General features: G+C 41.2%; 1 protein-coding gene across 2 annotated transcripts in view; it reads right to left on the bottom strand.

Annotated features, from left to right (window-relative positions):
- The window catches only part of tdrd6 (tudor domain containing 6), a 29,848-nt gene that overhangs the window by 9,338 nt on the left and 6,085 nt on the right, over window positions 1–14,425 (bottom strand). For both annotated transcript variants that reach the window (XM_025004421.2, XM_017409046.3), the window contains 13 exons: window positions 7,747–13,450; window positions 7,495–7,565; window positions 7,314–7,373; window positions 5,844–5,889; window positions 5,455–5,522; window positions 2,996–3,047; window positions 2,268–2,350; window positions 2,086–2,154; window positions 1,919–1,937; window positions 1,388–1,467; window positions 1,225–1,279; window positions 1,096–1,136; window positions 948–1,011 (listed from right to left, as the gene is read on the bottom strand). In XM_025004421.2, coding sequence (XP_024860189.1) covers window positions 948–1,011; window positions 1,096–1,136; window positions 1,225–1,279; window positions 1,388–1,467; window positions 1,919–1,937; window positions 2,086–2,154; window positions 2,268–2,350; window positions 2,996–3,047; window positions 5,455–5,522; window positions 5,844–5,889; window positions 7,314–7,373; window positions 7,495–7,565; window positions 7,747–13,378 — 6,340 coding nt within the window. In that variant the 5' untranslated portion in view covers window positions 13,379–13,450. The remainder of the gene's footprint in view (window positions 1–947; window positions 1,012–1,095; window positions 1,137–1,224; window positions 1,280–1,387; window positions 1,468–1,918; window positions 1,938–2,085; window positions 2,155–2,267; window positions 2,351–2,995; window positions 3,048–5,454; window positions 5,523–5,843; window positions 5,890–7,313; window positions 7,374–7,494; window positions 7,566–7,746; window positions 13,451–14,425) is intronic.

Consider the following 14,425-nt stretch of genomic DNA (forward strand, 5'->3'; position numbering starts at 1 on the left):
GCTGTTGTTTATATTCCTACCTTCGCTCTTTATGCTTGCATCTGGTCACACCCACGACCAATGAGTGAACAGGAGCTAAGCTTGCGCCGCCCACGAAGCAGGGCCGGCCCGGCTGGCCCTACTCCGAAGCAGGGACCAAAGAAGCAGGGCTGGCCTCGAAAAAATGCAGATGGAAACGCATGCAAAGCAAGCAGAGTAGAGTGGAGCCGGGACCTTTAGAGCCGATGTAAAAGGGGCATTATAGTTGTGCACAGCGCAGGGACCTGAGCGAGCGGTGGAGGCGTTTATACTTGACGCTTACGTCGGTGCAGTATTCTTCTTTGAGTTTTGAACCGTTTGATTATCTTTGGGATCTCTCATAGTAAGATGATATAAATGCTGAAACAGGCGAACCAGCTCCGCTAGAGCACCGAAATCATCCATTTTGAATGGAGCGCGGTGCGCCTTATGTATGACAAAAGTTCAAAAATGGACCATTCATTGACAGTGCGCCTTATAATCCAGTGCGCCTTTATAGTGCAGAAAATAATGTAATATTGTATATTCATTTTAACATTTGTGTTGACCTTTTTCTAAGACTTGTCCGAACATTTAGATAAAATTAATTTGTGGTGAAGGTTCTGAAGCAGGAGTTACTGTACAGAAAGTCCCCTCTCTCTGCTTCCATCGAGGATTTGTTCCTAGGTCACCAAACGTGACACAAGTATCAGTTTATATGAAATAAATCCCACCTCCTTCTGATTTTTATGGGTTAGTGACAGAGAAGTGACGCTCATAAGACTGGATTGAATTTCCAATCATGTTCCACAGACAACGACACACAGGGGGCGCTGTCGAAACTGAAACTCACAGGAAACTGACGCTGCCAGTGAGTAAACACCTGCCTGTGGAGACAGATGCTAAATCACAAAGCGAGGCTTCAAAACAAAGTCGTTCGAGTGCGATACCTCGGCTGATGTCTGACAAATGGATGTCGCCGACGAGTGACGTCAACTCTTCCATCACGTTGCTCTAAAACACCAGGAGAAACAGGATGCACTCAAGAGGTGAGACAATTAATAGCCTAATTTAGAATAACATGAGATAATTATTTACCAAATCTGGGTGGGTTTGTGGCTCAGAATCATCTGGCAAATCTGAACAGATGGAAACAATCTTTAGATGAGAGAAAACGGCTCAGAAAGTGCTGAAGAATAGTTTGACATAAAAAGGAAGCTGGCAAACCAAGAAGTTGATCGTCATGAGAAGGTGAAGACTCATCTTCAGTTGTCCAGTCATCCTGAAACAGAGGAAACCATCAACTCTCCAAACATAAACTACAGAGCAGATGAATAAAACCCTCAGGGCAACAGGAGAATGAAACTTGGTTTGACTTGGAGGTCCTCACCTCATCAGGAACAGAAGTTAAGGACACCTCCAGCTGCTGGGCAACTTCTCTGGTTTCAACTCCATTTCCTACACAGGTTTCTGCAAAGTACAATGACACGCCAGTTTCTATTGTGCAACAATAAAAGTGAAACTGATCAGAACCAAAAAACTAAAAATATTCTGTTCTATAGACCAGGCTGATAAGAAATAAAAATTTTTTAAAAAAATCAAAAAACTAATGAACAACGTGAAACATACAAAAAGTAACTTAAAATACACCTTTTGTTCTTCATTTGTTTGGTTGATATATAAGATGTTTTTTGCATTTAAGAACCATAACATTATGAAAGAAAAGCTGTGACTTTAATGACCTTTAACCCACAACATGTTTGAGAGAAAACAAATAATAAAGGTTTGGACTGCAGGATATTTGTTTCCCAACTTGCATCTTTTAATTAACTTCTTTAAGGAAATTTTACCTCACTTTGTAATAAAACTGGACTAGTATTTATTATCATTTATCATATTAGTCAGACAAAATATTACTCACCAACTGACTTATTCTGGACCTAGTTTTAATGTCAGGAAATACAACAAATGTTAATAAACTGACAATCTACACTTATATAAACATTAAAGAGAGATATGGAATAAAGTAAAACAGAAGTTATGCATTACTTATATTGTTTTATGTAACAGCAGCTTGTGTTTTTCTACCTGATCTGATTGTTCAGCTGGTGCTGCTGCGTCACTCGGGTCATCTTTTATCTCTGGACCAACATCTTCCTGGTAACCATTCAAAAAACCCAGAACAGTTAATTACATCAGTTTAAATACTAAGAACTGAAGACTGAGTTTAAATACTCGGTGTCCTCGTAGACGTATATGTGGAAACTCACTTTGTCGCAACTTATTTCCTCTGTGATCACACAACTTGCTGCTTCACTCGGCAGTCGTTCATGAACACATGGCTCTTCTAAATCTGCCGTGCAAAGAAAATCATGAAATGCTACATATCAAGAGGAATCTACAGATCCTGTTCATTCCTACAAAGCAGCTCTGTAACAAGAAAGCCGAACATTCTGTGGTTAAGGGGCTGCGACTGCTGGCGACGAGACGGAGAGGAGAAAAATGCAAAGTTTCACTTGCAGTCACAGTGGATTACCTTATGACATGTTTGCATATGTCACATAAATGTTGGGCCAGGAGTAACGATCACAGCCCTGTTGCACAACATTCCCAGGGACATTTGCATGACATTCTCGTGACAAAATTGTGAATTTCTGACACTTGTGACAGCCGATCGGCAGTCACATGAACGTTGTGCAACAGCGATGCAAAAGTTATGGGTGCAAATAAGAAATTTAACTCCAACTTGGACCTCTCCCCATCCAGCAATCATTCTGTCTTTATCAAGCGATATGAACCTCAGAAGAAGCGCAGAAGCTGCTGGACCTACACAAGGCTGCAGCTCTCAGCATTATCTCTAATCAGTCACAATTTCGCCAACGTCTCACAAAGTCGTCTCACATTTCCTCACACTTTGACTCGTGGAAACTAAACTGAGAAGGGTTTGAGACAAGTTCCAGATGCCGCTTTGTCCTTTCCAGCAGATGAGGTGTAATACCTGCTGAGCGGGTCTCTTCAACACAGCAGGTCAACTCCTCACGATCGGCAGCCTAAGCAGCAACGAAGACAATGTTTACATGTCAGACATTCACAAAGGTTCCAACAACGAGCTGCCAATAAGTTTCTAATTCCTGAAAGAAATCACAAACTATCAATTGTTTTACAAGGAAACAGTCAGGCAAACACAAAAATGGACAGAACTCCCGTCAATTATACAGATACTGAGCTAAAGATTTGATGTGGTAGGAGCCGAGAGTCCTTCCCAACATAGACTCGAACAGATCATGTGAGATCTTTGCCAGGTTTGGCTGGCAAGGTCGACAGGAAATATGCATTCCTTCAAGAAATGCTGCTTTTAAGTTATATTTTTCATTTAATTTTAGACAAAGATTGGGTTGAAGATGGATTGCTCAGTGCTTCATCCCTGCAGAATTATAGGATTGTTTATTATAAAGGTAAAGGCTTCCGATCAAATCATACATTACCAACTGCAGTCACCATGTAGCCATGATTTTTGGGTGCAATTTTTTTTTAAAAAAAACCTCTTTGTACTCACTTTGGCAGCCACCCTGACATAAATGGTTTAGTCTACTCACCAGTTTTCTTTTATTTTTTGGTGTGTTTAGGCCTGGGTATTTGGGGCTGTAGCTTTGAATATTTTTCTGGAAATCTCCAGCTCTCAAGACAAAAGAAATCCTAAAAATGCTGTTCACATCAGGCATTAAACTCCTAAAATAATATGAGAGTTTAATATGTTTGCCTTAAAATAAAAGCAGCATCTGCTTCAATACACCTTCAATATCAAGAATCTGTCTCTGGCACATATAATTTACACATCAGGACTGAGTGTTTACAAGCTCCAGCATAGATGATATAATGTAGTGAAGAACAGTTTTGAAAATATTTTGATCATTGGTTCATGGAAATAGTACTTTTAAAAAAAAAAAAGAAATTTATAAAATATTAGGTCTGAAGTAATCTATAATACTATAATTACGAAAGCTGGTGCCTTGTTGTTTAGTTCAGCTTTAACTTTAACATGATTTTATTTATTTTAGCTACTATTTTGACTCTCAGCTTAGATATGTCTGGTTTTGTGATTTTATTTAGATTATCCTATATTTCATTTAAATTATACATGTTTCGTTTAGATTATACATGATTGATGTGTTTTTCTTTTTTTTGTGTTTTTCATTATGTACCTGCTGTATTTGTTTCTGTTGTAAAGCGCTTTGGATCGCCTTGTTGCTGAAAAGGGCTATATAAATAAATCTCACTTCACTTCACTATATTGATAGTTTCATATGATGAGTGCCTGGGAGTGAAATGGTAACCGTTTTGCATCCTATTAGTATGAAACAGTGATATAATGATGAGGTGGGGGTAGGACTTGGTGAAAATACAAACTGATCAGCATGTGTGAGTTAATAGCCAGTAAATCCAAAGCTGTTAAGGAACTGCACTGCCAACCACCTGGACTGAATCGTCAGTAACTACGCAGATCCAGTTGTTTGGTTCATTTACACAAAATACAGCAACAGAAGATGATTCATCTTTCCTGTTTTCCTGTCAGCGAGTTCTGACTCAGTACGATACGTGGAGTATCTTTCACACTGTATGAGTCGTGCCTTGAGACACTTTGCTGAAACCACAATACTTTTAGTTTCAGTGAAGCTGTGGAGCCGCATGTTGTTCAGAGATGTTGTCTGTGGTTTCTGCTGCTGCTGGTGTGGACAATACAGCAGCGTTCTGCATCACTAACATGAAAGTGGGAGGAGAACAGAAAGAGAAAGAAGAAAGAGACGTTTGTGTTAGGAACTGAAACAGTTCTTGAGTGGGTCTCACTTTTTTTTTTAGGTGGGATATCGCAAAAGTGGTTCCCATCAGAACCAAGTAAAGAAGTTTGTATTTACTGAACTAAACCAAATTTAACCACAACAGAAACATGGGTTAAGAAGCCACTTCTTGTAAAAGTCAAATTTGCCAGAACTAATTAGTAACCCTGTATTAACTCTGAGTTATAAGCAGCAGCCACTGCTAACATGAAATTATGAGGACCGACTACAGTGAACATTCCTGAGAACAAAAAGTTTGCAGTTATTCCTGCTTATGAGAAAAATCCTCAAAATTCTGTTTCTTGTTTTCCTTAAGAAGTTTTTTTTAAGAAATGTATTTTTAAGATTTTATTTTTCCAGACATAGTAGAACCTTTTTTTAGGATAAATTAAAGATTTCTTCAGTCTTTATTAGGAACTGAAGATGACAATGACCACCACTTTAAACCAACTCAAGAGGAAGTTTGTGTCTGATTTGATGACATTTCCTCTCATAGTTCCTGATATGTTGTGTTCAAAAGATATGGGCAAAACGGCAGCAGGACAAAACGCACAACCTAAAGATAAAATAAAACCCGACCTGAGAAGGAGGAATGTTTAGCTCCAAACAGAAAGAAAGATACCGTTTCTGGAGAGGAAATGGTGTTGCTGTGTTCTTCACCGATGGCCGTGTCAGAGGCTTCAAGCAGAGCTGCAAATACACACAGACATTTGGAAACAACTACTGAGTATCTGTGTTTTACACCGCATATGGTTATCCTTCAAATAAAGTATGTATTTGAACATAAAGGCTGAAAGTATGGCTGTTTGTGCTGAGGGAAATGCTGCTGAATTTAGTGATAGATCAACTGAAAACGTTCACCAACGAGCTCAGCGTTAGATCCAACACAGACAACTAATACCAGTGGAGCTGAGCATAGCAGGATGCAACATATAAAACTTTTCACTAAATGCTGTTTTCATAGAAACAAAACACTTTAGTGATGCGTGACAAAATAAAGGCAGCACTCACCACAAACCTGTACTGGGAGATGAAGCGAGGAAGGCACCAGTTCAGCCTAAAGGGATGGAAAAAACCCCATCAAATTAAAGACAAGTTTTCCAATAATCTGGCATTATGATGTACAATAACAACAACAAAAACATGTTCCAATTCCAGGAACAAATGGCTCTCCAAAAACTGCTACAAATTCATGTTTATGTTGAGATCTTTAGAGTTTAACTCCTATTTATGTGAATTGGGACAAGTTAATGTTTTATTGTAGTTTCAGCATTCCCCCTAGCATTATGAAGGCATGGAATCCATTACTAAATGTCTGTATGTTTTCACATGGAACCATCTTATTGCGGCTGGAGGAGACGCCAAAGTCAATACATCACCACCCCCTCCCTGGGCCCCCAACCTCCCCAGGACTTCTATATCTAAAATTTAACACTGCATTAAATGCTCGTGCGTTCAGAGCGTCATCATCAGCGTACAGACATGTCTGACTTCTGTGCTGCCGTGGGAGAGCCATGTTTGGGTGTCTATTGGCGGGACTCGCTGTTTCTGCTGCTTTAGTTCTCGAAATTAAACTACATTACCACTAAAAGACGTTTATTTGTATGCCTAAGATTACAGCAAAAGTCTGTTTCCATTTAACTTTTAAACTGGTTTCCAAACCCTCACAATGGTTTTTCTTTGAGAGTGTTTGAAGTGTTTGTAGTTTATCATAAATATCTGCAAATTTCAATTTCTACACAGGGTTATAGTGATGTAAGAGAAGTTTTGGCTCTTTGGGTGGGCTAAGCTTGCTTCTATTTGTAACTGTACTGTGATAAATTAATTCAATAAATAATTAAATATGAAATATTGTAATAATCTAAATCTTTAAAATTTAATCACTTTTTGAAGGTAGAAGTCTGTTAGTCTGGCAGATTAAAAAATGGTAATTTTAAGGTATTTTGTACTGTGCAAAGGACCAACTTTGCTATAGTTTTGAAATATCACTGAATGTAACAAAGTTAAACAAAGATAAAAGCACCCTTTTACTGTCAAGCTTTAGGTGTTTAAGAACTAATTGCATTTTGACTCATGAACATTCACATTAAGTAGGATGTTATGTTTGTAAATTCCAATTTATGGCCTTTCTTGTCGCTACAAGTACTTGAACACACCTCACACTTGTATTTAGCACTGAATGCAATCCCATCACTTAAGACGGATGGTAATGAAAGGTCTGAACTGGGCAACTGAGACATCAGGATGAAAACTGAATCAAACTGTACTGAGCAGCAGAGCTGGTCAGTACAATAACATTTGAATTTAATAAACAACAAGGAAAAAGTCTGATATTTGACAAAGTCAGATTATCAAAAGACCAAATCTAACAGCCTGATTTGCATGAAGATGAAGTAAAGATCATTTCTAAATCTACACAAATCACACCAAATTCACAAATACAATATTTAGTAAAGAGGACAATGTTTAAAGTCACTGTACCTCTTCAAAGAGATTTAAAGTAGCATCTGTTGTTTCTTGCAGAGCAACATAACGGGGAACCTTAAAAAAGGACATCAGCTATTAGCTTACCAATTCACATTTATCTTAAATTACAGAAACACATAGTCAGTCATTATTAGCAGTATTTGTTTATGTGGTCATAACTGAAGTTTAAATTTACCAGTTTCACTGTTGTTGAAGAGTTACCCCTGGAAACAGCAACTTGTCTGTCACATCTTACATTAGTTGGAGCTTGGCAGAAGAAAAAAGAAAAGAAAAAGAAGAAGGAAAAAAAGGGGGGGGCAATAAATACATTTTTCATTGATTACTAATAAATGATAAGCAATAATATTTTCTAAATTTTAAAAGAAAATCAAATCAATCATCGAGTGTGATAATAACCAGAAGGGAAAGAGAAGGATGTTTTGCTTACCAGAAAAGGCCTCATTGTTCGAACTGTTGGCTGAGGTATTTTCTGTGTCAGCAGTTTCAGTGTCCAGCTCATCTATGGGCTCTGAAATATTCTCCTTCAGTGGAGAATCGAAGCCATCTTCATCATGAGCTTGAACCACTGAGGTGCTCTCCTCATCGGCTCCTTCACCGGTGGCCACAGTCCCCTTACAGCTCATGAACAAAGCCTCTTGCTCGTCTTTGTTATCAACTGAAACGTACGTCTGTTCATCTGTGCCACCATCACATGGCAAAATATCTTCGGGGGTGACCACTATGTCAGGGACTATGTTACCCCCCTCGGTAGACTTCTGTTCCTCCTCCATGGACTGGACCAAAGACTCCAACTGAGCAGAGTCTTCAGAGCGTTCACTGGGCTTTGGACTTCCTGCTAAGTTAAGGACCTCATCTGCCGTAGAAGTCTCTGTGAGCTTCTCACCACTTTGTTTCTCACTCTGCTCACTCTGAGGATGAATGCAAGTTGAAGTTTTAAACACGTCTTGCATATCAGGATGCTTTAGCTGCTCCTCTGGTACAGAGGCAGTTGATTCAGGCTGAGGAGGTGGTTCAGATGAAGCGATCGGTTCTTCTGACTCTGGTGTGTCGGCCGTTGTACAGCACTTCCACCAAGTTTTCATGACCTCATTTATTGCCTGGTCCTCACAGTCCATGTGCACAAAACACTTGATGTTTCCGTCAGATCTTGTTACTCTGCTAACAGTCAGCTTTAGCAGCTTGTCTAATGTCAGTGTGGACAATTTGTCTTCTGCCCCGCAGTCCCAGGATCCGCACGAAGCGTCAAAGCCTTCGAGCTCACACAGAAACGCCTGTGGCGGAGTTTCCACCAAGAGCGGGGGCGTTTCTCTGACATCTGTAACGCTGACTTGGGACATGTTTCCGTAGTCCACAAAGAGAACAGACAGCTTCTCTCCATTTTTGCTGATGACCTCTGCACGATACCAAAGGTGATCGTCAGAAAAAAGAGCGATGCAAGGGCTTCCAGGGGAGAGATCATCTGGGTCAATACGTTTATCTACTGTATTCCCAACTTGTGAGACAGTTAACGTTATCTTGTTGAGTTCCTCTGAATCAGAGTACTGACAGTAGAACGTAAGACCATCGTTGATGACTGCGATGTAGGCCTCTAGCTGTCGGCCTTCTAGAAGATCTTGCTGCTGTGGGTATCGTAGAGAGCAGGGGTTCACTGGTGAGTTCTCTGGGCTTTCTGCCTCTTGCCTGAGGTCAGAGATCTGAGCTGGCTGCTGCTTCACTTGAGTGTCCATGGTGATTTCACTGCCTCCAGATGGCACTTTACAAACAATATCCACACCACCGTGTTCTAGGCTGACCTCCCACACAGATCCCACTTGGCTGATGAAGTGACACTTAAGTACCTTCTCTCCACAGCAACCAATGTCTTCTTTGAATGCAGACACCACTTCTGGATTGAGCACTCTCTCTTCTCCAAGTGCTGCAGCGTCACTCAGCATACAGTGTGTGCTGTAAACGGGCAACTGCAGGAGAGATGTGGGGAGTCTGTCCATTTTGAACGTTGATGTCACCGCTGTGTTTCCAAAATCTACAAACTCAACGAGAGCCACTCCATCTCTGTGGATTTCTTTTACAACAGCTCGATACCACGACGAATCTTCCTCGAACTCTGCTTGAATGAGGTCACCCGGACGGACATCTCTGATGTTGTTGCCGTCCGGGGTTGATTCTGAAGCGTTGAGCTTTTCCACCAGAGAAAATATTTCATCTTCTTTGCTGACACACTGCACATAGAAACTCAAAGGGCTGTTGCAATGCGACACGTAAACATCCACTGCCACACCAGGTGTGATGTCATTTGGAGGCAGGTCTGAGAGTTTAGGGAGTTTTTCAGAATGGTTTTCTCTCTGGGATTTTGTTTCGGGTGACTGTGAATTCAGGTGTTTGGCGTCAAGGGGTAGAGTCTCTCTTTTTGGTTTCACTTCATCAGCAGCTTGCTGGGAGGCTTTTACCATTGCTCCACCTGACTGCCTTTGGTGTGGCGGTTTGTACAGCTCTAAAGGAGCTGCTCTGATCTTCTGACCATTTTCACAAAGATGACGTGGTGGTTTCTGTGCCAACTTCTGATTCACTTCAGTAGGTTTCTCTTTAGTCTTAATTTGATGTAGGGGTTTTGGGGCTGAGAAGTTATTCTTTTTTGGAGCTTGTTTATGGTCTTCAGTGTCTGTAGCTTGATTTGGAAAAGCTTTTGATGTCTTTTGTGCATGGTTTGCTTTACGACCCTGGTAGACAACCTCCTTTTCTGTTTGCACCGCAATCTGAAACTCTCTTTTGATCTTGGCATTGATTTGAGTGTTTCCATGGTACAGCTCTACCAGCAATTTGCCATCAGGTTCTCTGGCCACTATTAGTGCTCGAAACTGGCATTCTGCCGCAGTTGTCTCAAACCATTCATTCACGTCGCTGGAAACATTAGCAGGAATGTCAGAGAGACCACACAGAACTGCTTGCACAGGTACAGACATGATGTCATTTGCCTCTTTGGGAATTGGGAGCAAGTCAGACTTGTCCACCTCTACAGTGTCACCATAATCCACAAAATGAACCAGAATTGCTGGCCTTGTGGTCTTGATCTGAGCCCTGTACCACTGTCCATCAGTGTATCTTGCAAAACATAAAGTTCCAAAGACTGTTGGAAACTTTACCTTCCCAAGGTGCTGGCAGAGGCTGTTCACTTTCATCTGGAGGTCTTGCGTCACATCAGCATTCTTGTCAAGATGGCAGTAGAAGTGATTGACACTGTTCACATACGTCACCGTGACTTGTTCCTCTGCGCCCGTTTTGACATTGTGGGTTGAGAAGTAGTACGTGTCCATTCGGAAAGATGGCCCGATGGCTTTCTTGGAAGGGACGCTTGTGACTAGATTGGCCATACTAGTGCAGATACTCTCAAAAGGGGTTTCTAGATCCACAATGTTGTAAACAATCATCTGCTCGCTGTACATGATGGCATAAATGGTGCATTTCAAAATAATAAATTTGGATGCAGCAGTTTCCACAAAGGTTTGAAAACGTACCTTTGCGTCTTCATTCCACTCATTTATGGCAGATGTGGGAGTGATGGAGTTTAACAGACTGCACCGAAATGCTTGACCTTGCAGAGTGAGGTACTCTGAACCGATTCTCCTGAGGTCATAGACGGAGACCGTCCTGGTCTGCCCATAGTCAACAAACAACACGTCCACATGAGGGGTTTCGTGTTTGTGGATCACAAGGGCTCTGTACCACATTTCATTGTCAGGGTGTCGAGCAACACAAGCAATTTCTACGTTAGGTTCAAACTCACTGCCTGCATAATGAGTCTGTAGGTCATGCATGAGCAATTTCAAGTGTCCTGCATTTTGTACCAGCTGGCACCAGAAGTCATTTGGACTTTCAATGCAGGACACACTGACATCAAGGACACTACCAATGGGAAACATGTACTCCTTAAAGGTAGTAAAACCTCTGTCACTGCTGGTGAAACTAAGTGGGCACTGGAAAGTGGTTCCAGTATTCCTATAATCACCTGGGAGTCTTGCACCAGCAGGGCGTGTTGGATTTGTAACAGCTGTTTTTACAGCACTCTTGACGGTGGTCTGTCTTTGATTCTCAGCCCTTTCAGCAAGACCCAAACTACACATCTGTGTACCAACATCTTGTTTACCCTGTGCTTTGGAATCTGTTAGCTGGACAACATAGCTGTCGCTGTTTTTTGCCTTCACGTGTACATTTAGTTCTTTATTTGTGACTGCCTGAATAAAAAAGTCCAAGGCACTTTGACTCCATTTCCCATCTTTGGGTCTGACACCAGCCAGGGAGCATTTCAGTGCAAGCTGTGGCAGCTTTTTGAACTCAGGAGGCAGGGTCTTGATGTTACTCTTATCAACAACTTCTGTGTTTCCATAATCAACAAAGAACACTGTGACTTGTGTCTCACTTAGTTCTGTTACAGTTGCTCTGTAGAATTCACCATCTTCTGCCTGGGCAGCACAGTAAAGTCCAAGAGTTGGATTTTTCACCATATGTGTATCTGTTGAATCTTGGTAAAGATGGCGCATACTTTCAAACAGTTCATCCAATTCGGTTTTGTGGTTCTCGGTTTGGATCCAAAACTCAGACGGGTTGGATATGTGCTCAACAATGGCCAGGCTTGAAGAGTTCAATGCAAGATTTTCATAGGGAGACTTATCTGCTGTTTTCGCATTGTTTTGTTCCACAGTCAGTTGAAAAGTTAACATCTTCTGTTCTTGTTGAGACAGAACATGATGGGTGTCTGTAGTCCTTCGGATGGCATAATCTCCAAGTGTTTTCTCACACTCAAGCAAACAGTTTTCTTTGGAACCAAACAAAGTATTCAGGTTTGCGTTGTCGTCGCCATAGAGGGTGACGTAGTAAACTCCCTCTGAGATACTTTGGTACTCAAACTTGGCGATCACAGTCTTGCAGAGCAAGAGGGACCTGAGGAAGTCAATTTGGCTGGATGTCCATCCCACCCCTTTGTCAATGACTCCGTGGAGAGAGCACATGTAAGTGACAACTGGCATCCTGAAGAACTCTGCAGCCAGCGGCCTCACATTCTCCACTGGGACTACTTGTTTTGTTCCATAGTCAACATTCAATACTTCCACCAGTTTATTTGTTGGGAACACCTGTTGTAGGACAGAACGGTACCACTTGCCATCACTTCCTCTTGCTGCACATGGAAACCCAATCATGTCATGGCTTATAATGCAGCTGGACACTCTGCCCTCATAGTTCTGTGTAATTTTCACAGAAAGTTTTTTTAGCTCTTGTGAAAAAACCTTTAACTGGCAAAAAATCCTCAGTGGATTTGTCACTTCTGTTACAACGACCATCTCCACGGTTCCCCCTGGCAGTTCTGGGTACATGAACAGATCTTGCTTGTGCAGCCGTTCTCCTGAGCCTACAGTGAGCTGCTGGATCTCTGGGGAAGTTTCAGCTCCACCGTGGGGCTTCAGTGACTTGAGAACAAACTCCTGAAAGTCGACTGGAGACAATTTCTTTGCGAAGCCCATCTCGTACATTTGTTTGGATATGCAAGGGATGTGCAGGAGAACTGTCCGGTGTGGCACCAGTACATCTTGGACGTGTGCTGCCACAAACTTCCCAGGGAGAGATTTGAGAAATTCAAGAGCCACTGGAGACCACCTGTTCTCAGGTGAGAGTGGCAACACATTAGCCATCACACAAAACTCCACTTCAGGGGGCAGCTGAAAATGCTCCTTCTTACCCCATGCTAGCTTGCTTGTGTTGGCAGTGTACGTGATCCCTTTGTCAATGAGAAACACGCTATATTTGGAGCCATCTTTTGAAACTATGCGTGATCTGTACCAAGTACCATCTACCTGAGCCAAGCACTGGTCACCAGGATTTCCCTCTAGGTCTTTAAACGTGGCTCCAGGAGACTGAATGTCTTTGGTGAGAGCCTCATAATTTGTTATCCGCTCTTGACTGAATTTGCCCCAGAACTCCACCAGCACACATAATGGGTGCAAGTGAACTCTGGTTATAAGAACTGTTACATCTGATCCTTGCGTAGGAAGCCCTGGGATTGAAGACATTGTGGCAGGTTCATGAATGCCAGGTACCCATGACTTGTCACCTCTTAAAGATGTGTAAGTAGTGGATGTTACCTGGAAAGCACAAAAGCAAAGACACAGACAAAATGTCTGAGTCAACATCTTTAGGATTTGGATCGATTACCCCATCAAAATTAAATATCCCTTTAAATTGACCCTTCATGGGTTAGTTGACCAACTACAGCAAGTAAGATACTACTGAAAACTACTCCCCAAAACCCTACTTCAAAAAAATATGAGTGTTACAAATTAATATTTCAATGGGTTACTGTTTTAACTGATTAGCACAAAAAGTAGGGCCCTTTTGCGTCTGCAGCATTAGCCCCCGTGAGGAGTTAGCAAGCTAAAGAAACGCTGTCTGATATTGGGGGAAAAAACTGAAATGGAATTGGTTTCAAGGTCGAAGTAACAGCTGCGGTGTGGGAGCACTTCGGATTCAAACCAAATGACCGAGGCAAACTGCTGAACCTTTGTAAGGCCGGTATGTCGCATTTGTGCATTTGTCGCAGTGTGCAGTGTTAGTTTGCACTTTTTGTTTATAAACCTGTCAGTTTTTCCGTCTTCTCTATATAAAACTAATGATTATTACTTTTTGAAGGGCAGTTTAGTTTAGAGACTTAATAATCTGTACTGTTTTGATTGAATGTAGGTTTTATTTCCGGTTCTTTTTTGTTTTGTTTTGTTTTCATTCAAGTGCATTCTTTGTTAACGGAGGCTGAGAGTAGGGCTGCAACTAACGATAATTTCAATAATCGATTAATCGGGCGATTATTTTCTCGATTAATCTGTTGTCTTGGAATTCATTCATTCATTCAGTCATTCATTTTGGCCCACATAAAAAAGTAATCTGTATGTAAAGGAGTAGGTTGATGTAAATCTTTTACTACTTTCTTATTTTTAAATAAATCAATATAAATTCAATTCAACATTCTCACTTTATATACTTAGCTCTCAAGCAGAAAATAACAATAGCTTATTTACCACCCGTGTTTCACATCTCTAAAAAACTTACAACTAAATCAATTAAAC

This window comes from Kryptolebias marmoratus, linkage group LG19 (genome assembly GCF_001649575.2).
Source record: "Kryptolebias marmoratus isolate JLee-2015 linkage group LG19, ASM164957v2, whole genome shotgun sequence".
Taxonomy (NCBI): domain Eukaryota; kingdom Metazoa; phylum Chordata; class Actinopteri; order Cyprinodontiformes; family Rivulidae; genus Kryptolebias; species Kryptolebias marmoratus.